At 54.8% G+C, this 24458-nt stretch overlaps 11 protein-coding genes across 11 annotated transcripts; 5 read left to right on the top strand and 6 right to left on the bottom strand.

Moving 5' to 3' along the window:
• Nucleotides 1-324: 324 nt before the first annotated feature.
• BGZ61DRAFT_489696 (ubiquitin-conjugating enzyme E2) lies at nucleotides 325-956 on the bottom strand (the record flags this gene model as incomplete). Its single annotated transcript, XM_046250243.1, has 4 exons — nucleotides 325-448; nucleotides 505-729; nucleotides 792-856; nucleotides 915-956. The coding sequence occupies 4 exons, from the start codon at nucleotides 954-956 to the stop codon at nucleotides 325-327; spliced, it is 456 nt and encodes a 151-aa protein (XP_046110638.1).
• On the top strand, nucleotides 951-1620 carry BGZ61DRAFT_441035 (uncharacterized protein). Its single transcript, XM_046244548.1, has one exon. The coding sequence runs from the start codon at nucleotides 955-957 to the stop codon at nucleotides 1414-1416; it is 462 nt and encodes a 153-aa protein (XP_046110637.1). The 5' UTR covers nucleotides 951-954; the 3' UTR covers nucleotides 1417-1620.
• Nucleotides 1621-1913: 293 nt separating this feature from the next.
• Nucleotides 1914-3274, top strand: BGZ61DRAFT_489695 (Thiolase, N-terminal domain-containing protein; the record flags this gene model as incomplete). The annotated part of the gene is made up of 2 exons (XM_046250242.1): nucleotides 1914-2072; nucleotides 2132-3274. 2 exons carry the CDS (start codon nucleotides 1914-1916, stop codon nucleotides 3272-3274), a joined length of 1302 nt encoding a protein of 433 aa, XP_046110636.1.
• Nucleotides 3275-3755: 481 nt separating this feature from the next.
• BGZ61DRAFT_583730 (uncharacterized protein) lies at nucleotides 3756-5773 on the top strand. Its single transcript, XM_046256332.1, has 3 exons — nucleotides 3756-4174; nucleotides 4257-4554; nucleotides 4616-5773. The coding sequence occupies exons 1-3, from the start codon at nucleotides 3849-3851 to the stop codon at nucleotides 5576-5578; spliced, it is 1587 nt and encodes a 528-aa protein (XP_046110635.1). The 5' UTR covers nucleotides 3756-3848; the 3' UTR covers nucleotides 5579-5773.
• A 479-nt stretch (nucleotides 5774-6252) lies between these two features.
• BGZ61DRAFT_86756 (uncharacterized protein) lies at nucleotides 6253-8415 on the bottom strand. The gene is made up of 3 exons (XM_046257164.1): nucleotides 7717-8415; nucleotides 7430-7662; nucleotides 6253-7369 (listed from the first exon to the last, which is right to left on the bottom strand). Exons 1-3 carry the CDS (start codon nucleotides 8068-8070, stop codon nucleotides 6460-6462), a joined length of 1497 nt encoding a protein of 498 aa, XP_046110634.1. The 5' UTR covers nucleotides 8071-8415; the 3' UTR covers nucleotides 6253-6459.
• Nucleotides 8416-10593: 2178 nt separating this feature from the next.
• On the bottom strand, nucleotides 10594-12074 carry BGZ61DRAFT_86742 (uncharacterized protein). Its single transcript, XM_046257163.1, has one exon. It carries the CDS (start codon nucleotides 11894-11896, stop codon nucleotides 10940-10942), a length of 957 nt encoding a protein of 318 aa, XP_046110633.1. The 5' UTR covers nucleotides 11897-12074; the 3' UTR covers nucleotides 10594-10939.
• Nucleotides 12075-12252: 178 nt separating this feature from the next.
• Nucleotides 12253-13095, top strand: BGZ61DRAFT_341676 (RmlC-like cupin domain-containing protein; the record flags this gene model as incomplete). Its single annotated transcript, XM_046239438.1, has 3 exons — nucleotides 12253-12380; nucleotides 12439-12602; nucleotides 12668-13095. 3 exons carry the CDS (start codon nucleotides 12253-12255, stop codon nucleotides 13093-13095), a joined length of 720 nt encoding a protein of 239 aa, XP_046110632.1.
• Nucleotides 13096-13733: 638 nt separating this feature from the next.
• On the bottom strand, nucleotides 13734-16250 carry BGZ61DRAFT_489691 (P-loop containing nucleoside triphosphate hydrolase protein; the record flags this gene model as incomplete). Its single annotated transcript, XM_046250241.1, has 3 exons — nucleotides 13734-15958; nucleotides 16067-16127; nucleotides 16182-16250. The coding sequence occupies 3 exons, from the start codon at nucleotides 16248-16250 to the stop codon at nucleotides 13734-13736; spliced, it is 2355 nt and encodes a 784-aa protein (XP_046110631.1).
• A 392-nt stretch (nucleotides 16251-16642) lies between these two features.
• BGZ61DRAFT_86680 (Golgi apparatus membrane protein TVP15) lies at nucleotides 16643-17663 on the top strand. Its single transcript, XM_046257162.1, has 5 exons — nucleotides 16643-16866; nucleotides 16938-17009; nucleotides 17134-17192; nucleotides 17246-17314; nucleotides 17365-17663. The coding sequence occupies exons 1-5, from the start codon at nucleotides 16847-16849 to the stop codon at nucleotides 17538-17540; spliced, it is 396 nt and encodes a 131-aa protein (XP_046110630.1). The 5' UTR covers nucleotides 16643-16846; the 3' UTR covers nucleotides 17541-17663.
• Nucleotides 17664-17929: 266 nt separating this feature from the next.
• On the bottom strand, nucleotides 17930-21177 carry BGZ61DRAFT_340454 (Utp21 specific WD40 associated putative domain-containing protein; the record flags this gene model as incomplete). The annotated part of the gene is made up of 3 exons (XM_046239309.1): nucleotides 17930-18270; nucleotides 18329-20996; nucleotides 21067-21177. The coding sequence occupies 3 exons, from the start codon at nucleotides 21175-21177 to the stop codon at nucleotides 17930-17932; spliced, it is 3120 nt and encodes a 1039-aa protein (XP_046110629.1).
• Nucleotides 21178-22002: 825 nt separating this feature from the next.
• BGZ61DRAFT_502581 (uncharacterized protein) lies at nucleotides 22003-24235 on the bottom strand. The gene is made up of 3 exons (XM_046251739.1): nucleotides 23965-24235; nucleotides 22760-23521; nucleotides 22003-22674 (listed from the first exon to the last, which is right to left on the bottom strand). The coding sequence occupies exons 1-3, from the start codon at nucleotides 24191-24193 to the stop codon at nucleotides 22025-22027; spliced, it is 1641 nt and encodes a 546-aa protein (XP_046110628.1). The 5' UTR covers nucleotides 24194-24235; the 3' UTR covers nucleotides 22003-22024.
• Between the last annotated feature and the right edge of the window lie 223 nt (nucleotides 24236-24458).

Here is a 24458-nt window from a genome sequence, read left to right as displayed (position 1 = left end):
TTGTTTTTAAATACAGAAGCGGGAACGGGAAAACGCCTCTCCTAATGAGCCTCGTGATATCATGTCTGTATACAGCCCCAGGGCCGAGGAGGCCGCCTCCGCCCTCAGCAGCGCAGGTAACGCCCCCGAATGCAATCAGTCCAACTCCACGCACCAGAACGCCAGATAACTGCCCCGCCTGTCTTGGTCCGGTTTCCCGAGCGAAGGAGCATACGTAGAGATGTGGTTAGATACCACGCCAAGCCAGACCAGGCCCCCAATGATGAATCAACGCTGCTCGCGTGTCCATCGTTGGGGACTACCCTTGGTGTGGCCGTTCGTCGTCTAATCTTCCCAGCTCTTCTCCACCGTTTCCCTAACACGCTTCGTGTACTCCTTTCGGTTATCTTTGTACAGGTTGGATGCCTCGACGTTGGCGGGGGAGCCCGTGTTCGGATCGTTGAGTAAACTGTCCATTGTCAGCACGCCGTCCAGCTCTCGACGCTGGAAACATGGCCTCCTTACCTCTGGATACTAGTCAAAACAGCAGCGACGTCGTAGGTAGGACTCCATCGGTTCTGAAGAATATCCAAGCACAACTCCCCTGTGGCGTATACGTTCGGGTGGAACATCTGGCTGATGAACTTGACCTGCGGCGGCTTGTTTGGGTACTGCTCTTCGAACTGCATGACGAGTCGGAAAGTGCCATCCTCGAATGGGGTGTCGGCGGGACCGATAATGACGGCGTTCCTATAGGCAAGGCAATGAGTACTCAGGCCGGCGGTCGGAGGCGTTCGACGGCAGCGACATACCACGTCATGACATTATCAGGGACTGGGGACGCTGATACACCGGCGGGAGGGTCGGTTTGCATCCGCTGCAGCCACGATCAGCATTGGAATCACGGCTGGAAGCTCCGTGGAATCAGATCGAACCTTAAAGTCTCGCATCAAGCGACGACGTGCGGCGGTGGACATGATGATAGATGGATCGGAGGGGGACGCTGGGGGGAGGCGTAGGGGTTGGGGGTCCGAAGGATTGCACGGGCGATGGTGTTTGCGGGAAGTTCTAGTGCAGAGCTGGCCAGGGAGCCTTCTATTCAAAATGACGGATAGTTCCCAGGGTTCACGTCGAGCAAACAGGCTGAGCAAGGAGTCAGGATGGACGGAAACGGGCGGAAATGGAGATTGGTCATCGACGCCTTCACGAGTGATTCGACCCAAGGCCCAGTATCGGTGGCGACTCTGCCAATCACAGGCCGCTAGGTGTGTGGCCAATCACTTGCATCCAAAAGTTCCCACCGTTTTGGAATTGGCACGTGACTCGTTCAGGTCGTTTCAAGGGAGCTCCAGAGCTCGACAGCTGCCGATCACATGCTCCCCACGCGAGTGTGTCTGTCCGCTGGGAACTGGAATGGGCGATAGTCGCCAGTTGTAGGCGCGTTAGGGCTCGGCAGGATACGCACAGTGCCGAAGAGTCGCACGGCGAAAGCTGCAGAATGGCCGCCTACCGGGGGTTTTGGCGCTCAATCCAGCAGTAGATGGCCGTGGATGGCAGTGGAAAGCTCCAGAGGCGTCGCATTGGGTAGGTAAAGGCGAGCAAAGGCGGGTTATAACAGTGCCCCTCTGAGGATTCTGGTGCCTTGTTAACTATCGGCTCCGGAGATGGCTCGGCTCTCCCAAAAAGTGGTGCCCGCCACTCTCGGAATCACCCCCGCTGTAAGCCGAAGAGGACCGAGTGGACCGAGCGGAGGGCCTTGTCCGCCGACTCCATCCTCCATCGCAGTGCCAGCCATACCCGAGGGCCATTGTATTGTTCCGCGGGAAGCGGCTGGACCTCGACTATCTACGGTATTTCTGCTCTGACCTGCGTCTTCTCTATTGCGGCTTCTCTCCTCTCGCAGCCAAGTTCCTTCTCCCTCACCTCCTCCCACAATGCCTGTCACATCTCATCTCAGATCCGCCAGCCGGGTGGCACAGCTCGCCGGCCATGTGCATGTGAACTCGACGCGCCGCTTCGGAACCAGCCCAGCTCTGCGCAAGGAGCTTCAGGATGCCTACATTCTGAGTGCCGCCAGAACCCCCACTGCCAAGGTAAATACCGTTGTTGCGTGGAGGGCCCTGCTTCCGACATGTCGTTGACCGTAGTGTAGTTCAATGGCGCCTTCTTGACAGTGTCAGCACCGAAGCTCGGTGCCGTCGCCATCAAGTCTGCCATCGAGAAGTCCAATGTTCCTATTGAGAAGATCACCGACGTCTACATGGGCAACGTCCTCCAGGGTTCCGTAGGCCAGGCGCCTGCTCGCCAGGCTGTCATCTTTGCCGGCCTGCCCGAGTCGGTCGAGGCCACCACCATCAACAAGGTCTGCGCTTCCGGCCTCAAGTCGGTGGCCCTTGCTGCGCAGAACATCCAGCTGGGTCTGGCAGAAGCCCAAGTCGCCGGTGGAATGGAGAACATGTCCCAGGTTCCCCTCTACGTACCGCGCGCCAGCGGACTCCCCGCCTTCGGACACGTCAAGATGGAGGACGGCCTCATCAAGGACGGCTTGACCGACGTCTACGATCAGTTCCACATGGGCAACTGCGCCGAGAACACCGTCAAGAAGTTCAACCTCACCCGCGAGCAGCAAGACGAGTACGCCATACGGTCTTACAAGAATGCTCAGAAGGCCTGGGCGGACAAGGCGTTCGCCGATGAGATCGCTCCCGTAACTGTCAAGACCCGCAAGGGCGAGGTCGTCGTTGACACCGATGAGGGCTTCTTGGACGTCAAGTTCGACAAGATCCCCACTCTCAAGCCCGCCTTTGTCCGTGACGGATCTGGTACCGTCACCGCGGCGAACTCTTCGACGCTCAACGATGGTGCCAGCGCCCTCGTCCTCGGTAACAAGGCCATTGCGCAGCAGTATGGCTCCAGCTCCCGCGTCCTTGCCAAGATCTGCGGCTACGCCGATGCTGCCATGAGCCCCATCGACTTCCCAGTTGCGCCTTCAAAGGCAGTGCCTATTGCGCTCGAGCGCGCAGGTATTACCAAGGACCAGGTGGCCCACTGGGAGTTCAACGAGGCCTTTGCCGCTGTGATCCTCGCCAACTCCAAGATTCTCGGACTCGAGGGTGCCAACGTCAACCCTCTCGGCGGTGCCATCTCACTGGGACATGCTCTGGGAAGCTCTGGTTCCCGAATCCTGACGACCCTTTTGCATCAGCTCAAGCCTGGTGAGTATGGCGTTGCAGCAATTTGCAACGGCGGTGGTGCGGCGACCGCCCTTGTGGTGCAACGCATCGAATCGGTATAAGTTGAAAATGTGTAGATTATTGTTACGTGAAACGACACGGATTAAGTGGTGTTGCGGGAACGACCAAATCACAAAAGATACCAATTCATAAAATTACACAATCTATTGAAATGAACCACCTTAAAGAACACAAATATGGGAAACAATTCGGCTTAACATTGGTAGAGTCCAAATGACATGAAAGTCAGCTATAGGGTAACTAATTCTCGAGGGATGGCATGGAACTATTCCGCCACACCCAGCGTCCAGACAACCAGTTTACAAATAAACATGGGGGTACCATTGGCGAGGACGAGCGGGATACTGTTGAGTTGGTTTCTAAATGTATGAATATTAACAATTGGTTCAATTGAATTTCACATCTTGTTTCTGATAATACAGCTCTTCTTTGTATTGTTCCGCGGCAACCAGTGGAGCTCGGACAATTTTCGACCGACTTCACTCGTCGCTTCACTCACTCACTCGCTCGCTCATTGTTACACTCACCCGCAACGTCACTCATCATCACGCGCAGCCGCGCGCTCATTCCTCAACCGAGTGAACGCTACGCAGCACGCGTTTTCCACCGCCCACAATGCCTCTCGTCATTCAGTTCCTCTCGCAGATCCGCCAATACGTGCGGTCTCAGAACGGCGATGAACTGCGCTCCTGGCTACAGGTCGAGCCCGGCTCGCCGCAGCAGTACCACAACCTCGCGGCTGAGTTGCGCTCCCAGTTCCGCCAGCAGGGGCTCGACAACATCATCGACAAGTCTCTGCCCCAGGATGACGATGTTCCGGAGGGGCAGGCCACCGTTTGGCCCGGGTTTGTGGCCTTTATGAAGGACTACTTCGCGTTCTGGCGGGACATCGATTATGCCGATTTGCTGCGCGCTCACCAGCTTCTCAGTGGCCTTGTCAAGTACGTCGTTCGTCACATCCATCTTCAACCCACGCCATACCATAGAATCTACAAAGGGACCGACTCACTGACGCCGAACCAGTTCATGCGCCACGGCCTTTGCCCATCCAACGTACGGCGCCATGCTCCTCAAGACCAGCATGTCCCTCTCCGAGACGCTCGCCCGTTTCACCATGAGGCTCAACCGGCGGCCAGACTTGACGCGCCGCCTCCGCTCCGTCGACGAGGACAAGACCATCGCCGAGTCGTCGGCCGAAATCATCCAGAAGATCTTCACCACTTGCCTGACGGACCGCTCCAGTGGCCGCTACAGCAAGCCCGAGGGCAAGAAGATTGGCGTCTACATGTTTGCCAACCTCGTCCTCAAGCTCCTCTTTGCAGTACGGTTCCCATTAGCTCGACGTCGACTGTACTGTATGAAGACCGACTAATCGATTATAGTGCCGGAGGACGCATCTCGCAAAGATGATATTCGTCAATATCTCTACCATATCCCCGCCGCTGGCCCTTTACCCAGCCGCCCAGCGCGTCACTTTCCTCTACTACCTCGGCCGCTTCAACTTCTCCAACAACCACTACCTTCGTGCTGCCCTTTGTTTACAAGAGGCCTACTTACAGACCCCCCAACAACTTGTCTCCCACCGCACAAACATTCTCACCTACCTCATCCCGTGCAACATCCTACTCGGTCGCTTCCCCTCGCAGACCCTCCTCCAGCGACCAGAGGCCCTGTCCCTCACACCCATCTTCATCCCTCTCTGCCAGGCCATCCGCTCTGGAAACTTCATCCAGTTCCAGCACCACCTTGCAACACATGAGACCTGGCTTTTTGAGAAGGGCCTACTGTTGACGCTTACCCACCGTTTGCGTCCACTTTTGTGGCGGTCTCTCAGTCGCAAGGCCTTCATATTAACTTATGTTCCCCCCACTGACGCGTCCTCTCGGAAAGCTGCCACCCTCGACCTCGCAGACCTTCAAACTGTCGCCGTCTACCTTCAGCGCCGCCTCGAGGGCTGGCTACCCTCCAACCCCAACGCTCTCGGCCGCCCACAGCACGTGAACCCACTCCTCATGAAAGCACTCGCCAACAACGCTCCAGATCCAGGGATGTCCACGCTGGCGCCTCCCCCCGGTGGCCCCAAAGCTCTGCGGCCCAACGAGGGCATGATCTGGGGCAACGCAGAGGTCACCACGGAAGATGTCGAGATGATGGTGGCGACACTCGTTCAACAGGGCTTCATGCATGGGTTCGTTGCCCACGGCCAGGGCCGCTTCGCCATCATCGGTGCCAAAGCCAAGGGGCCCGTGTTGGCGGGATGGCCCAATGTGTGGCAGACGATCCGCGAAAGGCGGTACGAGGAGGACTTTGACCCGGAGGAGGTTGTTGGTTGGGTTAAGGAATAGGAGGGATCAGGATGGAACTCGGCAATGGGATCCGTGATGTAACTTTTAGGATAGATCGGAAAATAAATACATGATACCCAGGAGATAACACATCACATGCATGTCTTGGAAACATCACGAGAGTAGAGAGGCACAACGGCTGTCTGAAGCAAAATGACTTGGCTTGATCTTCCACATTCCTTTTGTCCGTGGTTCCATGTAGGAACATGATTTCATAAATAAACATGTCTGATCATCTCTTTTCTGCTCAGAATAAAAAGCAAAAAAAGGTCCGTAAAGGACCCGAGATGACCCAGAAGGTCATCCCATGCAACGAATCTGTCTGTTCCAACGACATCCTCCTCTTCTCCGACACACAACTAATTCCGATACATGCATCATCAAAAAAACAAATCCCATCAAAATCTGGAAGTATCGCTGCTCATTTCGCTTTTCCTCCAAGATTCGAAACCTCCAATGCTGTGTAAAAGGGTATATCGACCATGAAACGAAGCGTAGAAAATAGAATAATGCCCAAGGGCCGTGAGATTCTCGTGGTTAAAGATCCTTCGATATGAATCAGAGCATGTCCAAATGGGCATCCGTGAGTCCTGATTGCTACTACAGTCGGAGACCGAAGCATAGATGCATTAGGGGTTTAAGGTAATAAACACTATCGCCGATAGGGTGGTTGGCTTTGTAATATATGTAAAAAATGAATGATGAAAATATAGCCTCATATAAAAGACCGATTTGGAAAATAGGAGCCGGAGAAGAGAAGAATGCCAGCTGCCAGGATGGGCGGCGAGAACGGTGGCTGAGGGGGGGCTGCGAAGAGGGTGAAGAACTAGCAGGCTGACTGAGAACGAAGCGAATATATGCTGTTCAGCTAGTTTCTTCGTTTAAAAGAAGCAAGCAGCGGCGATGAAAGCCACGACGAAGCTGGCGACGGCGGCGCTTCCCTGATGGCGGATAGCCTCGCCCTCCTTGGAAGTCGTGGGGGCAGCCTGGGAACCAGACTCGGAGTCGGCGGTGGCAGAGGGCTTATCGGTGATGGTCTCATCAGCCTCAGAAGTGGTGGTGCCGTTCTCGTGGAAGATACCCGGGTTGACAGTGGGGTGGGACTTGGTGGTATACTCCGCCTTAGTCTTGGTGGCCTTCCTGGTGAAGTGCGTGGTCGAGGCTTCGGTCGTGCTCGTGGTCTCCTCCTCGGTCGAAGTGGGGGTGGCAGAGCTGATGCTTGTGGTCGAAGTAGTGGTAGGCTCCTCGGTAGTCGAGGTTGTGGGCTCCTCGCTGGTAGTTGGCTCCTCACTAGTAGTAGTGGGCTCGGCTGAGGTAGTCTCAGGGGCCTCAGTGGTGGACTCGGCCTCAGTCGAGGTTTCGGATTCGGTTTCCTTGTCGTCAGAATCGTCGCTAGAATCGTCGGTGCTTGAGATTGAGCTGGAACCGACACTGAAGGCGACAATCTGCGCGGTGCTGCCCTTGGAGACAGTGACGACACAGAAGGATGCGCCACCAGCACCGACGGCGCTCTCGGAACTCTGAACTGCACCTTCGCCATCTGAGGGATCAATCTTGCAGGGCAGGCCGTTGCAGCCACCGCCGGGGCACTTGATCTCGATTCCAAAGTCAGGCAGCGTGCCCTTCAGGGCCGAATCCTCCCAGATGGGGTTCCAGCCGACCTTGACAAAGGTCTCGCCGCTAGAGTCGGTGTTGGCACCGGCAACGTATGGGCTCCAGTTACCAATGGGTTCGCTCTCGGAGCCCCAGATGCAGCCCTCTTCTCCGACACCAGGACCGTTAATGTAGAAGCTGATTGACAGTTAGACTCATCGACTTTGAATCATCGCGCTTCAACTTTGAGTCACTTACTGAGCAGCGGTAGAGCACCAGTATGAATGGTCGGGAACGGCGATGGTGGCGGTGCCAGTGACAAGAGTGGGAATCAGCATGGCCTCATTGCCAGGCAGGACGGTCTGGCACCAGGACATCTTTGAACCACACTTGTTGACGGCTTGGATGGATCCGGTTCCCTCGACACAGTTGGGCTGGTCGTCGAAGGGCTTCTCAATCTCACCGTCATCGTTACAGTACAAGCCGCCGTTCTGAGAGACGAGTCAGTTGGGTTCATCGAACAAGGCGATCAAAAGCCAACCTACCATTGATGAGGGATAGACGTAGGTGGAATCGGGCTCCCACTGAGCCATAACCATGCCGGGCTTGCAGGCGAAAGGGCAGTAGCTGCCGGGAGTGCACTCCTGATCAGGGCTCATGGCCCAGCCAGCGTTCTTCTCGTCGGGGGTGACAGCGACCATGTTGGAGTCATCGGTAGGGAACTGGCATTTTCCTCCACGCTTCTGGACGATGGGCAGCTCGAAGAACGAGGCTGATTCGGGTAGAGGTCGCAAATGGTCATGATCGCGGCCGTGATGGCGATGAGCCTTGGCGTTGACAGAGGGGACGGCCAGCAACACGACCGCCGCAAGGGCAGTCGGGAGGGTCGTGAGCTTCATTGGGGTTTTCGTCGAAAAATGAGCGTCGGGGCACTTGCGAAAGATCCAAGCGCGGTTGTTCTGAATGAGAGATATTCCTCCACGCGTGTCGCGAACTGGGGGAGGACCTGGTCCGAGGTGAATGAGCGGATGTCGCGTCGAGCAAGTGAATGAGTGCGAAGCCGACGAGGCGAAAGCGAGGGAGTCGTGGACCAGCAGCACGAGCAGTATTTACGGAGACAAGAGAAACAAGATGAAAAAGAGCGACGGGGTCGGGGAAACGAGTCAACAATGAGATCGACAGCGGCAGCAGGAGACGGACAGCGCGAGGGCAGATGGGATGGGCCCCAGGAAATGAGGGTCGAGCAGCGCCGCGGGACCAGCACCAAACCAGAACCACGCGCAACACCACCAGCGGCGGCTGGAGATTGACCCATGAGGCTACGGCCCTTTCGCCTCCCGCCGGTGGCCCCAGGGAGCTACCCGGTGGCCCTCTTTGGTTTCGTCTGGCGGGCCCCTGGTCTCCCGTTGGCCTGCTCTGGCCTGCTCCCTCTGGCCTGCGCTGCCCTGTTCTGCCCTGCTCTGCGTCGGTTCTGGTCCGTCCTGGCCCGCCCTGCCCCGTGAAGCCCGGCTCGATTGTGGAGCAGCCTCTCGGCGACGGGGGCCGGGGTAATGAGACGCTGCCCAATGAGACAGGCATCTCATCTCCTGCTGGCCGTGCGCAGCCAATCCTGTCGTGGCTGGGCCCCGTTGCGTCAGGGGGTTCATCCTCGTCGCAGATTAGACCTCACCATGTCGATGAGTCCACGGTTCAATGCATTGGCATTGTTCATCAAGGCCTCCTTGCCTCCCTGGGCTGCCCATCCGCAATGAGACAGCGACCGTGCGGACAATAGCCGGATAGGGAAGTCATTGTCGGCCGAACATGCATGCCCTGCCGGTGTCCATAGTATAAGGAATAAGCCCCCATCGGTTGTGTGATAACGTGCGAGGCGTCTCGTCTCGTCTGGTCTGCCACTGCTGTGCCGCACATATGATCGTGTTCCTGGTAGACCCTGGGGGTTGGCATCTGTCCGGTGCCTGAATGTGCCTGACTGTGCCTGACTGTGCATGCGTGTTCCTGAGTCTTCCTGAGTCGGGTCTGGTGCGTCTGCCCCTCACACGCTGGGGGAGGGGACAAGATTATGGCATCACATTGGCTGGTGGGCAGCGAGTTTAAAATGACCCTGGTCGAGTGACAGACTGGGCGAATTGTCGGATAGCTGTTCCTGGGCCAATGCGGGAGGTGATGCCCGCCAAGTCTTAGCGGCGAGGCCACCCGAAGTCACCATCCCATCCAGCTTTCGCCGAGTGCCACAACTGACTGCGGAGGCGAGAGGAAAACGGCCCCTTTACCGAGTCACGATGGGGCCTGGCAGATGGGCCAGCCGTGGAGCCGGTTGGTGGGCAATGGTCAATGGCAAGGCGACGATGGACACGATGGAGACCGAGGCCCTGAAACGTAGCCTTGCTCGGTTCTTTGCGTGACACGCTGTCCCACTCAATGTTCTCACAGCAGTGTCTTATCCTAGACGCGCATGTTCGCCCGCATGTCTCGATGACTTCACTGAGTCCTTGTCTGTGAACGGGTTTCTGATTGTTGCGACCTTGCCGTCCCGCATTCTGCCTCCCCAGTCATCTAGCGGCTTGAAGATTGCAGAGATGGCCTGGACGGTGATGACTTCATACGTTAAACGAACGGACTTGCCTTGTTAGGCTGGTCATTAGGCTTCTCGTTTGGCTTTGATTGCCATGGGCGGAATCTGGGCAAGCGGGCAGACTTTTGACGTTGGTGGCTGCGCCAACGCGTGCGAGGTGGGTTCAAGCTGAAGTGTCCCGAGTAGCCAGTGCTCGGCTCCGCTCTCGACAACGCTTCTGGGCCAGGAATGTCGACCAGGCGAGCGCGTCAGGTGATGAAGAGGAATGGGAAAACAAGACTGCAAATGAAATTCATTGTTGGGGCGGCACGTGTTGCATCGTCATTACATGCCAGAAGACTGATGAATGGCTCCCGTCCTGAAGCTGTCGTGTCGTGCGGGTGGTGGGTTCGTGTGCAGCTAGAGCGTTAGGAGCCCTAGACCTTCTGAAAAGGGTGATTGTGATGGCCTGTCGCGTCAGCAGAATCCTGCTCGCCTTGGACACGCCGTTGAGTGATTTGCATCCATCCATCCACGTATCTAATTGTCGAGCGAGAAAAAAAAAAAAAAACACGTGCGTACTACGAAGTACTTGGAAAGAAAGCAAGAAACAAAGAAAAAAAGAAATAAACGACAAACAAGCCATGTCTTGGACAAAGACGTGGAGTGAGATTCGCGACCGGTAGTGGCGCACGGGACGCTGTGGAGAGACGGCCAAGCCCAAGGAATCGAGTCCATCGACGTCGGAATCGAGGGGTAATACAGTGGCTGGAGCCTGGAAGCAGCCTGGAAGCAGCCTGTCACTATTTGCTCGCTTGCGGAGATGAACCGAGGGCACATTTCACACTTCAAACTTCACACTTCCCACGATGTTGATTTCTGAGGTGAGATGGATAATTCTTTGCCGAGTGGTGCTGATGCAATTTAACCTTAACGTTTATGTGAGATCAACAGTGCTCTTTGTTGATTGGCGATGCATTGAAACGGCGGTGATTGTCTCACTCGCTGCAATATGGAGGCGTCCAGTCGCTGTGTCTTGACAACTAGCACAGCGAATTAGGGGATCCTTCTGTTTGCCGATGGATCACTTCCATGCCGTTCCTCCTCTCGAGGACTGGCCAGCCTCTCACACGGGCAGTAGTAGTGAGTGCTGAGTGAGGCCCAGTGTAACTCTACAATAAATAAGTGCTGACAACGATCATGTCCCGCCATCTTCACCGCTTCGATCCTGACGCTGACGGAGACAAGATCCATCCACACGCATGGACCTTGTCCCGGATAGAATCCAGAGCAGCATCATCATCGGATGGCATCGAAACGAAACGCCGGGAAACATGCGTGGATGAAGAATGGGGAAACATTGCATGAGGCTGCAGATGATGGATGGCTTCGCTGGGCCATCGCGGGCCATAGCGGGCCCTCGCTGTAAATTTAGGGTCCAACACAGGGTGCATGCTGGTAAGACGCGCCCGCCCCGGGCTGGTTTGGCGCCGTGCAGTGCTGCGTTGGCCGCTGCACCGAAGCTCCCGCCCGCTTCCCGCCCGGATCAGCGTGCCTCCGTGGGGCGCTGCTGCCCGCTTAGCAGTTCCAATCCATCCGTGGCACAGCTCCTTCGCTGGTTGGTGCTGATGCTGTGGCTGCCGGTTTGCTGACGGTCGCCCAGAAGAAGAAAAAAAGGCGCTGTGGGTTGTTAGGGCGTCGGCCGCCATTGATTGTTGGGCCTCCACGGCTCCCACGGCTCGTCGCTTAGCGCTTGCCGAACACCCCCGCGCGCCGTTATTTTTAGGCGCAGCGCACTCAAGATTCCAAAAAGAACTGCAGCCACAGGCGGCCCATAGGCGCTGCGGCCACTCACCAGCCTTCCAGCGACTGCTGCACAGCCCGCATCTGCAATGTTGGCGAGGGTCACCTACACTGGGCCACCCATGCCACAGCCGCCACACCACTACTACCATGGCAACTAACACACAAACATACACACAAACATACACACAAAGACACCAGGAACTCCTACAGAAGGATGCTTCTGCACTTTTGCCTGATTGATTGAATGCGGGTCCCCTTCGCAGCACGTCCTGCGAATGCGTGAGCGCCCCGCCGGCCGGGATGGTGACCACGGAAGTCTGACATGCCGGATGCCAGCCCATGTGTCGGCGGAGTATCTTTGGCATCACACAACATGGACTGTCAGATTCTTACTCACTGGGGCCTTGTTGTAATTGGAATGAACTCTGGCTTGCCGACATCCCGGCTGTTGCGCTGGGGGCGGGACGATCATGTATAAGAAGATGGCCTCGTTCCGTCATTGAAACGAAACATCATCATCACACAGCAACACATCACAACAGCCACTACTACACACCCATACACACTCATACAACTCTAGCTTCTTCAGACTCTTCAATAGCCACTTTATACTTTTGCATCTACATCCGCATCTTCGTCTACGCTTCACTCCAACTTTCTCCCCAGCCTTCTCCACAACCTTCTCCATCTTCCACACTTCATCACCACAATCATCTTCACAATGCAGTTTTCCGCCGCTACCATTTCTGCCATCCTGGCCTTCACCTCTTTCGCCTCTGCTGCTCCTTCCCGGCGAGGCGGTTACCCCCCAGAGCTCAGCTTGACTGCTCAGCTTCAGCTCGCTGATACGTACGTGCAAACGCTCCCTTCTTGGTTTGTTCAAGACATCAACTAACACCCTCTCCAGTGCCGTCGACCGCTTCGCGCTTCTCAAGGATGACCAGTTCGTCTTCGACTTCAATGCCGAGCAGCCAAACCCCGGAAAGGGCGGCCAAATCGTCGCTGCCAACCGCAAGACTTTCCCTGCTCTTGTTGGCACCGGCTCTGGCATGGCCTTCGGCCGCGTTGATGGTGAGATTCCTTATTATTTGTCTCCCTCCATCTACTATAGAGACTAACAAGCTTCCTCCTTACAGCCTGCGGAATGAACACCCTCCACGTCCATCCCCGCTCTGCCGAGCTCCAGATCGTCACCTCAGGCCGTCTCATCACCGAGATGGTTCCTGAGAACGGTGTCAACAACGAGGATGGCACCCGCCGCGTTATCCGCACCGAACTTGGCCCCAACATGATGACTCCCTTCTACCAGGGCTCCGTCCACACCCAGTTCAACCCTGACTGCCACCCTGCCACCTTTGTTGCTGCCTTCGCTGCTGAGGACTTCGGCACTGGTCAGGTTCAGGATGAGACTTTCGCTCTTACCGACGATGTGATTGCCGCCACCTTTGGTCAGAGCATCGCCGGCGCGGACATTGACCTCGTTCGCCAGGCCATCCCCAAGAGCATTGCCCTGGGCGTCGACGAGTGCCTCCAGAAGTGCGGCATTCCCAAGCGTGCCATCTAAGATGGTCTGATGATCTGCCTCCTTTCTTTCCTTCTTTGATTTGCATCGCATCCCGACGCTGGGATATGCACACACCATAGTTTACCCTTGGACAAACACATCCTCCCGCACCTACTGACTGGGGGTGGCTTGTTTTTCCGTGTATATAGTTCTGTTTTTGGCATTTTGGTTCTTGCTCTTTTTTGGAATTTTGGAATTTGGTGTAATACCAACATTTGGACATAACATGTACATAGTATTTAGATATTTATAGATTCGGCTCCTCTCATCTTTGTAATGGTTCCTTCGCATGCATGTCAGCTTGCATCAGTGTCTTGATTGGTTACACCCTTAACAAAGCAGCCTGGCGCTACCAAAATAGGTCTGCATTTAGCCCGATGGGGTTTGGATTCCTTCTTTGTGCTATATGCATATTCTGTTTCATTAAAGAGGAGGTTATGTTTGGGGTCGAAAACAACGGCCCCCGCCTTTTGACCAAGTTTGGATGTTCATTTCTCATGATTGTGATGTCTTAACAATCCAATTTTAACCGTCATCATACACTTCTGGACACATTGCCTAATGTGTAGTTTAATTTAACATAGACGTAGCAGATGCACTGCTGATCTGATTCCATGACATCTTCAAAAGTTAAGCGCTCATAGCCCCTTCTCTCGGTGGCCTACCACCTTGGCAAACGAGTCAAACGACATCGTCATCGAATGTCGGCCTGCTGTTTTACTACGCAGGTGGTTATCGTAGTCTAGCATCTCCTTGTACGGTACCTTGGCCACAATCTCCACCATCCGAGCCGTTGACTTTTTGCCGCGCAACGATGTCACCGAATCATATGGATCGGGTGGGGTGTATATTTTGGTAACATCGATATGGTCGTCGCCAGTCGACTCGGCAGACCGGTCGTTGACCTCCAGGACCTGGCCACCAGCTCCCGCGGTCACGTCGTGTTGGACAGTTCCGGCTGTGACCTCTGGGCATGTGATGTGAGCGAGCATGATGGGCTCGAGGATGCTGATCTGCTCTCTTTCGAACGCATCCCTGAGAGCAGCCTGCACTGCTGTCCTGGCAACACTGCTGAAGTGTCCTCCAGTGGGGGTTTCACATGCGCCCGGTGATGTGTCTAGTGTGATGGTAACAAGGCATCCATGGATCGGTGCAGCTCGTCGTGGACCCCTGGCTAAACCAGCGATGGCTCCGTTAAGGAGTTGGTGCTCGGCATCCTCTACATCAAAAGGCAACGAGTTCGAGTCCCCTGGTAGAGGGACGGAGATATGATAAACGTTGCCGTCCCTCTCGATGCTGGAATCAAGCAGCGCCTCGCGGTGGTGTTCCTCGAGAGGCTCTAGCGTGACGGTACAAGTCGCCTTTCCAGGTTTGCCGGCAATCGGGCGGTCGAACACGGTGTGCTGGGGTCGAGTAGCTATCGTGACACACTCCTTGTAGTCGACCTCGATGGGTCCAAAATCGGCGTCAATCTTGTACTTTTGTCTCATGCTGTACAGCGACACATCTAAATGGAGTTTACCCATTCCTTGGATGGTAAACTGCTCGGTCTTGGAGTTTCGGCTCCATCTGAGACTGGGATCTTCACGGCTAGTATTCTCCAGCGCGGTTTGGAGCTGCTGGGCAGCGACGTTTCCGTATGGTTCAACCTGTAGAAATGCAACTGGCGGGGGGATCTCCGGTGGCCGGATCTGTACATGCCGGAATCCCTCAGGAACAGGCTTGCCACCCACAGTAGTAATGAGGGTATCTCCGGTTCGAGCCTTCTTGAGACCCCTCAGCGCTCCAATCTGACCCACCGAGAGCTCTGAAATATCCTGTGTTTTGGATGCAGAAATCTGAAGAATGCCCATCGGCCGTTCGTTAATCAACATGTTGGTGTTGAAGCTCGAGGCATTCCTAGACATTGTGCCGTGATAGACTCGCACATAGCTGATGACGCCTTCCTTGGGGTGATTAAACACCTTGAACACGGAAGCGATAGACGCGATCTTAGACTTGCCCGCCTTATTGCCGGCTAGTAAATCATCAAGGCGTTGCTTTGTCGAGCCGACTCGCACCTCCGCCGAGGGACGTTCCTCAGGGCTTGGTAAATAGTCGTTGACGGCATCCATCAGTGGCTCAACACCGATGTGGCGAAAGCTGGATCCCGCGAACACGGGGATGACTTGACCGTTGCCGGTCCGGATGGCTCTTCGGATGGCTTGCTTGATGAGGGACCCATCGATATTTTGGTTTTCCTCGAGGAATTCGTCCATAATGGAGTCGTCGAAATCTGCCAGGCCCTCAATTAACGCCTGTCGCGCTCGCTCAATTTCAGGCAGAAGGTCTTGGTTCGAGCTGGAAAGCTTCTTTTGGAGCTCAGGGAAGTCATAACGGGTCTTTTCGCGCTCCGATTTCCACCGATATCCCACTCGATCAACCACATCGATGACGCCGACAAAGTCCTCCTTCTCCCACCAGGGGATCTGGCAAACAAGGGGCCACCCCTTGAGCCTTGTCCCAATCTCGAGGACAGCCTTCTTAAAAGATGCGCCCTCACGGTCAAGTTTGTTGCAGTACACTATTCTGGGAACCTTGAATTCGTGTGCCGAGGCCCATACTCGTTCCGTGTGGGCTTCAACGCCCTTGACCGAATCAATAATACATACAGCGCCATCTAGAATTGGCAGGCATCGATCGACCTCGAAACGGAAGTCTTGATGGCCGGGCGTGTCAATCAGATTGATAGTTTTCGACTGAGTTCCAGGCGGGAGATTCTGGGGGCGAGGCCAATTGAAGGTGATGGCTGCGGACTGAATGGTGATTCCTCGTTCCCGTTCCAGTTCGAGGAAGTCAGTGACGGTGTTGCCAGAATCTACGTCTGATTAAGTTAGCGAGTTCATGCTCACTAGGCGTGAGATGTAGATGAAGAGACAATAGAGTAGTGAGGTAGAAGATGACGCTGTCGATGAGATTGGACTTGACATACCTCCCACCCGTTGAGTGACACCACTATAGTACAACATGCGCTCCGTCGTGGTAGTTTTGCCCTGATAGAACCTGTGAGTTTTAATTATTCATAGAATGCGCATGTAGAGACATACAGCATCCACGTGGGCAATGATACCGATGTTGCGGATATTCTGAAGCTGAACCTCCGCGTGGCTATGCATCGCCCGTCGGAACTCGCTATTCCGCTGTAAGCTTCGCCATTGGCGTGCCAGACAGCGGCCGGAGCCTTGCGCAGCCGGGCCGCGACGGAGAAGCGAGAGAAGAAGCATCACCAGTGCGGGCCCGTGATGAGACTCTTCGAGAGAATGTCAATGTCAATCCTCGCTTGGCGCTAAATCCGAAGGGGACCGAATTCGTTTTGTGCAGCCTCGCTTTTTCGCCCACCATGTCATTCGCAGCGGCGCAGGCCAAAACCGGCGGTTGACGGGTAAGTTAAGCTACGGGGCTTGGGCCTTTCCAGATGCGGCAGGCGGTGAGGCGCGGCGCAAGCCCCTGTGTGGCTGGGGCACGTCCACTAGCGCAGGCTAGCAGCAAGCTTACAGCAAGCTCCCTACAGGTACGTAACTCGCTACTCCTCGACCTTTCAACGTCGTCTCGTGGCCACGCATTACGCATACATCGTCCCCATCTGACTCCGGTTCGTTAAACCGCTGCCTGGAACCGCGCAACAAAACGCATCCCATCCGCCCGCCGATTTCCTCGTCGTTTTATCCATCATCACATATTCAACCTCGCATCCCCTTCCGCAATCGCCGCAATGGAGCTCTCGGACATCTTGTGAGTCGGCACTCGCCGCATCCACTCTCCGCGCCGGGACGTCATCGCAACTAACCATCGCTTCTCTGCAGTCGCATTGTTAACCTGGTCGTCGGCGCCATCACGACTCTCGGCGGTATCACGCACATTTTCACCCTCTCGCTGTACGTCCCATTCCGAGCCCTCGTTCCGCCCTGATCCGGCTTGCGCGCCCTGCTCTGTCCCATGTTTCGCATCGCAAAGCGCACTCGGTCCATCACATGAAGGAGGCTAATAATCATTCTTCAGGCAATCGATCGTTGTCGGCTGCTACATGATCGTCTTTGGTCTTTCCATCGCGCTTCTTGGTATGGTTTCCCTTGCGTAAACTGGTCGTGGTCCGTCTTCTAACGTAGCGTAGAGTTCCAAATTCCTCCCCAGCTCTCTCGATACGCCTCTTTCCTCTTCTCCTTCATTGGCCGCGGCGCTTGTAGGTCACATCTTGAGCTCACATTCTTTGCACGTGCTCACACTTCCCAGTCTACATCTTCATCGGCTGCCTTCTCCTCGGGAAGATGTTCCTCAGCAAGATGGCCGGTACCGCTGTCGGCTTCGTCGGCATTGCCTACGTCGCCCTGGAGTTCGTCCCCTCCATCGAACCCCCGAGCAACATGCGTGAGGCCGATGAGGCCGGCTGGGGTGCTGAGGAGGTTTAGAAAACTTGACCTGTCAGCTCCCTACCTGAGCCCACTCCTGGCAGTGGTTGACGCCTCCCGGCAGCGGCTACTTTTCAAGAGATGGGTCAATGTCACTGACTTTGACGGACATGAAAACTATGAGGCGGGGTCTTGGAATCTACCTGGGGAGCAGCTTAGCAAGAGAGGGTCTTGTGGGAACCTGTACTTTTACAAGTCTTGGGGGCGGAGTTCAACGAGTAGAAGCCGATAGGACAACTTCGGCAGATGGGAATATGGAATAGTATTTGTCAACCGAATAGATGCGTTTCTCATATTGGTCCTCTATGTGCTTTTGTAAATAGGCCAGACAAAAAGGATCTCAACAAAAACAGGACCTGTCATGGGCCAGGGATCAGAATTCAACGCTTCTATGTCCGGGGACTCCTCAAGAAGCTAACCACGCCACTGCAATAACCAACCAGCCCGTCTAGCCTCGTGCACTCCTTCTCTTGATACGCCTTCCAGTCGCCAAGCGCCGCCAATAGGGACTCGTTCTCCATGACGAGATCGAAATGCAAGCGAAGGAAAACAGTCATCCAGGCTTGGGTGAGTTCGTAATCGCGGCGGGCCTGAAGGCGGGCGGTCAGCGCGCGGATGAAATGGAGGAGTTCGTTGGAGTCTTCGCCGCCATCGCCGATAGACAAGGATCGCAACTCGAGGTCTGCGCTCGACGGGGAGAGGGACTTTAGGTGTTCAATGAACTCGTCGTCTGGGGGACATGTTAGTTTGACCAGGCTAGTAAATCGTCTTTGATGGGGGACACTCACAAACACCAGTGGCTACTCCAGAACGGAGCTTGGAGCTCAGCACCTCCTCGAAGCGAGCCTTCTCAACCTTGGTGATACGGGACTGGTTTTCCTCATCAGTTCCCGATTTCTGCTGCGCGAGTGCACTGTCCTTGCCCGAGGGCAAGAAGAAGGGGGCCTTCTCAGGGGCCTTGGGGGCTTCCTTGGGTTTGTTCCGCTCCTTGATGAGGTCCAAGTGGAGCAGGGTTTGCCATCGACTCTTGGGGACCAAACTTAACGTCGTCAAGTCTGCGCTTAACTGCTCAATGGTGGGTGCAACCACAGTATCGTCAGCCTCCGATTGATCATCTTCGAAAGCGCCTTCCAGCATGCCCTGGTTCCCTTCGCCTGAGACAGTAGGAGCAGAGACTTGGCTGATCTCCTTCTCCGAGATCTGCCGTGTTGGTACATGCTTGAACAAGGCCTTGTTGGTCCAAATGGTAACTCCTAGCTCATCCTGAATCGTAGCAGCAAGGTACTCGCCAGTGACGGACATTGCCAGGGCTTTGCATGGCTTCTCCAACCGGATGGCGTCAATCAAGTGACTTGTTGGAAGATCCCAAACCCGGATAACACAGTCCTTGGAGGCTGCAATGATCCACCGGCCATCGCTTGAGAAGCAAAAGTCGTTGATTGCACCTTGCGGGCCCCAGAACTCTCGAATTGTCCTCTTGGTGTCCATGTCCACCACCCGAATCGACAGATCGTCACAGGAGAAGGCAATCAGATTACTGGCCGGGTGATACCTACACCCTGTGGGGAACGTCATAGGTGCCCAGTCGATTTGCTCGAGGAGGTTTCCAGTCAAGAAATCCCAAAACTTGATTTTACCATCCAGAGAGCAAGATACTATCGTCTTGTTCATCGAGTCAACGACAATGCCAGTAATGGTTTTGGTGTGCCTGCCAGTACCGGCAGGGAATTTGCGTCCTGTTTCATTCTGCAATTGCACCACGTCATCAGCTTGTCGCAATTGTTGCATCTTGAGCTGACGTGCTTGAGCCGGCGTCAGCTTTGATGGGAATCGCTGTCGGTGTGTGCCAGACTGCAGATTGTACATGTCGATGCCGCCAACTTCAGAGCCCACGAGGGCAAAAGTTCCGCAAGGGCTTATGGCAACTGTAGAGACATTGGAGCCATCTCCTGTGGGGAAAGCCCATCTACCCGCTCTCTTTCGTCCCCAGAACCAGGTTCTGGCGTATGCATCGTCCTTGTGAGCCGTCACGACGCTTTCCCAGCCCGTCATGCCACTGGCTTCAGCGTCCTGAGTCCTCTTCTGGTTTTGAGACTTTTGCCATATCGGCTGGTTACCAGGCATGGCACCGATGCCACCATCGCGATTCAGTGAAGTCGCCATGCAGGTGATTTCCGGCGCTTTGAGGTCTTCCAGAGTGGTTGTCGGCCCATGGGCCAGGGCATTGGTAGCCAGAATTCCCACCTTTTTAGCCTTCTTGCGGATATTGCCTTGACTGAGTTCCGTGCTCTGGCCATCCCGTCGCAAACTCCAACCCCAGAGGCTTCGATCTTGACCACCACTAAGAAGCCACTTGTTGCCGGCATCCGAGCCGTCGAAGTCAGAAGGTAGAAACTGGAGACAGTTGACAGGGCCAGCATGCCCGCTTCGAGAGTGTAGGATTCGGGGAACGGGGGAGAACGGAGTTTCGTCGAAGATCCAAGATTTGAGCGAGTTGTCACGGCCACTGGTTAGGATAACTGGCTGACCAGGGAGAAACTCAACCTTGCTGACACCACCACGAACAGCCGGGCCATCATAGGACGGCGGGTTGTGAGCACTACGCAGGACACCCATGACGCGACCTCCCTTGTTGAGATCCCAAAAGGTCACATCTCCAGTGGCAGCTGTTGCAGTTGCCATAACACCGTCTTTTCGGCCATCGTGGCCGGCGCCCATACCATCAGTCCTGAAGGAGATGGAATTGACCGGGGTTGAGTCACTACCAGCCTCAATCTGCAAAACCCGCTTGTCGGTGAGGACATTGGTGATGACCAAAGGACCTTCGGAGTAGGCGATCGCGAGGTGGGAGAGGGCGGGACTCGGCTCGAGGCAAGTAACGGAACCGCAATCGGGGGATGGAGGGAGGATGGTATAGATGAGTTTCCCGGTGCTGATATTCCAAATCTCAACCCAACCGTCCTTTCGACCCACAAAGACCTTGTTCAAGAAGGTAGGCATAGAGACGATACCACCAGTGATTTGGTTCCCGCCGTTGCTGGCAGCCATAGTCTGGATGGTCGTGTAGTGTTCGAAGGTGGCCGTCTTGAACACTTCGAGTCTGGTCAAGGCACAGGCAACGGTCCAGGTCCCCAGGACCAAGATCTGCCGGATAGGCTCATTCAAGTCGGAGGGTAGCTGGAGCTCGTCGACCTTCTTGCCTCTCTGGAATACCCAGATACCTTGGGACTCACCATTTTTCGATCCGCCCCATGCCGCAAAAATCTTTTCCTTCCAAGCGAGCGTCGCAGTGATGTCGGCGGGAGTCTGGGGGCGAGTGATGAAGACGAGGTTGAGGCCGCGACGGAGATCGTAGGTCTGGATCGATCTGCCAACTGAGGTGGAGATCTGAAAGGTAGTCTTGCCGAGGGGGATCGAGGTGAATGGGACGCCGGTAGGGGAGACGAGGCCAACAGTCTACAGTCGGTTTGAGTTAGAATCTCGACACGACGTCACAATGGGCAGGGGAGGTGGGAAGAAACCCTACTCGGAAGGGAGCGAAGATCCTAGAGGAATTGGAGGCGAGCTTCGCAGCATTAGCTGGCAGGGTCGTTTTTTGGCGCTTGACCAGCGGGCGATCGAGGTCGGAGTGAGGCATCTTGACCTTGAGCGACACGGTTTGTAGGAGGAACCAGCGCTTGTCACCGTTTGGCTATGTCATATGAGGCGGGTTGGTTGGTGAGGCTGCGACCACCTCCAGAAATTTTTGGCGGTGTCGCGGGAGGGCACATTTTCTGCCACTCCACCCACTTCCGCCCACTGCCACTCGCTGGTGCCCGCCAGACAACAGGCCTGAGAGGTTGCAGTCAGGCGCTGTGGTAGGCTTAGCGTCCTAGGTACCTAGTTATTTAGGGTCCCTAGGGGCGGGCAGCCAACCAGAGGTCACCCACTAAAGGTCGAAAACCCAGCAGCCGCAGCACCTCCGCTCCAGAACCCACCACCGCACTGACCAATGGCGCAACCCCACCTTGCACCAGAAAAGAGCTGGGATTGCGGGACCATCGACCAACAGCAAAGGTCAGAAGCACGAATACCAACAAACGGAGTGGAGAGGATGGAGATCGACAAAGGACAGGTGGGACAGGGCGGAGGCAGGTACCGTGACCGATTCGTATCGGCAGGTGAGAGCGCCCAGTGGGTTTCGGTAGGTGCGAAGGGCATGAAGACTGACGTTGTCTCTGTACGTTAATAGTGCGTAGGTACCTAGGTACCTACTGTATTATTCAGAGTGTTCGAAAACAGTCGTCGGTTGGTAGAGTCATTCATACACGACAGCTCGGTCAGTCTCTCCGCTTTGCTTCTCGTCACAAATATGACTTGGACGGTTTCCTGCATAGTAATTGTCCTGTCTATCGCCATGTCCATCTCAAGTGACACTCTACTTTTTTTTTTGTACCTGACTCTTTAACAAGAAATGGATGAGGAGCCAACAAGAAGGCCCTTCATCAGACCTCTTCTCCCACGAATGCTTCCTGTCGTAGCTGCCAGGCAGAAATTGGATCGATAACCTCCCCTGGCAAACGTAAGTGGTAGATGGAATCACCCTTTTGTTTGATGACTGCGTGTAGCTGCTCATTTTCGATTCGGAGGATGAAATCTGGGTCGACTTTCTTCCAGGATTCTACCACTTCGTAATTCAGCTCAAAATGCCATGTTCCGCGCCTCATCAGAGTAGCTTGCTGGCTTGATCTGTCCCTTTGATAGATGACCGCACACGCCTCTCCTCGCTTACTGTTCCAAAGTATCAATCGTTCGAGCTGCTTCATCTCTTTCGGAAACCAGCTCGCGTCGCTTAAGAAAGAAGCAATTCGCCTACTCTGGGATTCTCTTTTGAGGATGGACGCCGTGAGTGTGAGCGATCGTAATTTGTAGCAGCAATGAGTTGACTGCAAAGAGTCCAAAAATTGTCGGGCATCGACCATGAAGGAGATTGAGAGATGTTTGAGGTCACAACTCCTCAAGACCAGGGCTCTGACTAGCTCGGCACCTGCCGTCATGTTATCATCGATAATATGCTGGAACAACGGATCGCGGTGCATTGCCGACACAAGCTCAGAATTGGGATCCTCAAAGATCGAGAGCATTTCGACGTGAACTCGTCAGAGTGTCTTGAATCACGGATGCAAACTCTGTAAATAAATGATTAGGTCGTCGATCAAACAGTTGGTACCTCAACATACCTCTATCACACGCAATCTTCCAGGTGCGGCGGCAAGCGCGCCATGGCTCGTAGACCATACTTTGTAGCCGAGGAAGTTTCTGCAGCAATAGCCTGAGAACTGGCGGTATAATCTGCCGCCGACATTCTCGACGTATGACAAGCCGCGTCACTGCGTGGACCTCCGGGATGCTCTCCGGGAGACTTAAGCATATCGGGGCGAAGAGACGTGACATAGCATATGCAGAGGGACTTTCCACCTGCCGGCCATCAATACAGCCGTGCTTTGGGTCATGCCATCTAGCGGGAGCCTCTTGCTGCTGCTGCTGCTCAGATTCTCCATCGGTTTGGGCGTCTAGTCCAATGCAATAATTTTTGAACCAGTGCTCCGAGTCGCTAGGTGAGAAGGTGTTGAGCTCTAATACGAGGTGGCCTGTCGGTTTCCAAGCACTTAAGACAGTAAACAGTTTCTGTATCGCAGCTCTGAAGATGGAGCTATGCTGCGACTTACGCGACCTTGATTCAGGCCACTGACAAGAGCGACATGAGTATCGTGGTAGCTCAATATTCAGCCGAATTTGACGAACAAGACCCGGAGTTCGAGTGGCCATATGGCCAAGTTGCTCTAGGCATGGTACCTGTAGTTCTAGTCGGTAGAAATTCTGCGGCTCAATGAATGCCTTCCATTCTGAGCAGACAGCCGCGCAGGAGCCGCGACCACCCTGGCGCAAGACTACCTCCAGTATTTGTAGCCGAATTTTCGGCGGGAACAAAGCCCAAGGAGCTTGACATCGTTGTTAGCCTTCTTTATGATCTGCTCCGGTATTTGTGTCAGAGGCAAAAGAGGCCATCGTCACCTCGTCGGGGGAGGTTACGTGCCGCTGCTCGCCATGTGATCAGCCCCGGCTGAAGAGGTACTGGAGGCTTAAAAAGAGGGGAAAGAGAGTTCATAAAGGTGATTGAAGGTGAGCATCACGGATTAAGGGTGAGAAAAGCCTGAGCAAGAGCGGCAGTGCTAACTAACTAGGCCTGGAGGCGGGTCGCCTAGTTTTCGTGGTAGACTACCTAGCTCTACGAGACAACAGCAACGCAACTGAGGACCTCCAAGACAGGATAATCAAGGTCGAAACCCCTCCATCGTCATTTGGCCGAGGCTCAACTCTACATACGGCATGCACTCAGCACACCATCTGCATCCACTCCCGGGCCACATGCTCATGCTCCCACCTGCCACACCCACCGTATCTTGGAGTACCATCGCCATCTTTAGATGCTCGCCAGGATGCATGGCCGAGATGTAAAGCTCGGCCCTCCAAAGGAAAGGAACGACCCGACCTCGTGGCCAGCCGGCTCGCCCTGGATGGACGCACCTGGCCCAATGGCGCCCGTTCAATTCAAGCTTAGCTGAACCGGCGGTTGCAACCAAGACGCACCACTCTCTCCAGGCCGGATCCATGACGATGGAGTGGCACCCTTCCTCCCTCCGTGTGAAAACCGGCTGTCTCACGTAATTACTCGATTCGCTCACGCACTGTCTTCATCGCCCGCAAGTCTAATTAGGGAGGAGTACCCAAAACATACACACACCGATTTCAAACTTGCCTAAATCGCATTAACACTTAGTATATTCTATACCTACTTTTAACTTTTATTCTGCAATAAATATTTATTTTTAAAATCTATTTATCTTTAAGTTATAATTCTTAATAGAAATATATTTT

Source organism: Ilyonectria robusta (genome assembly GCF_021365365.1).
Source record: "Ilyonectria robusta strain PMI_751 chromosome Unknown BGZ61scaffold_2, whole genome shotgun sequence".
NCBI lineage: Eukaryota > Fungi > Ascomycota > Sordariomycetes > Hypocreales > Nectriaceae > Ilyonectria > Ilyonectria robusta.
This window is presented reverse-complemented; position numbering and strand designations above follow the sequence as displayed.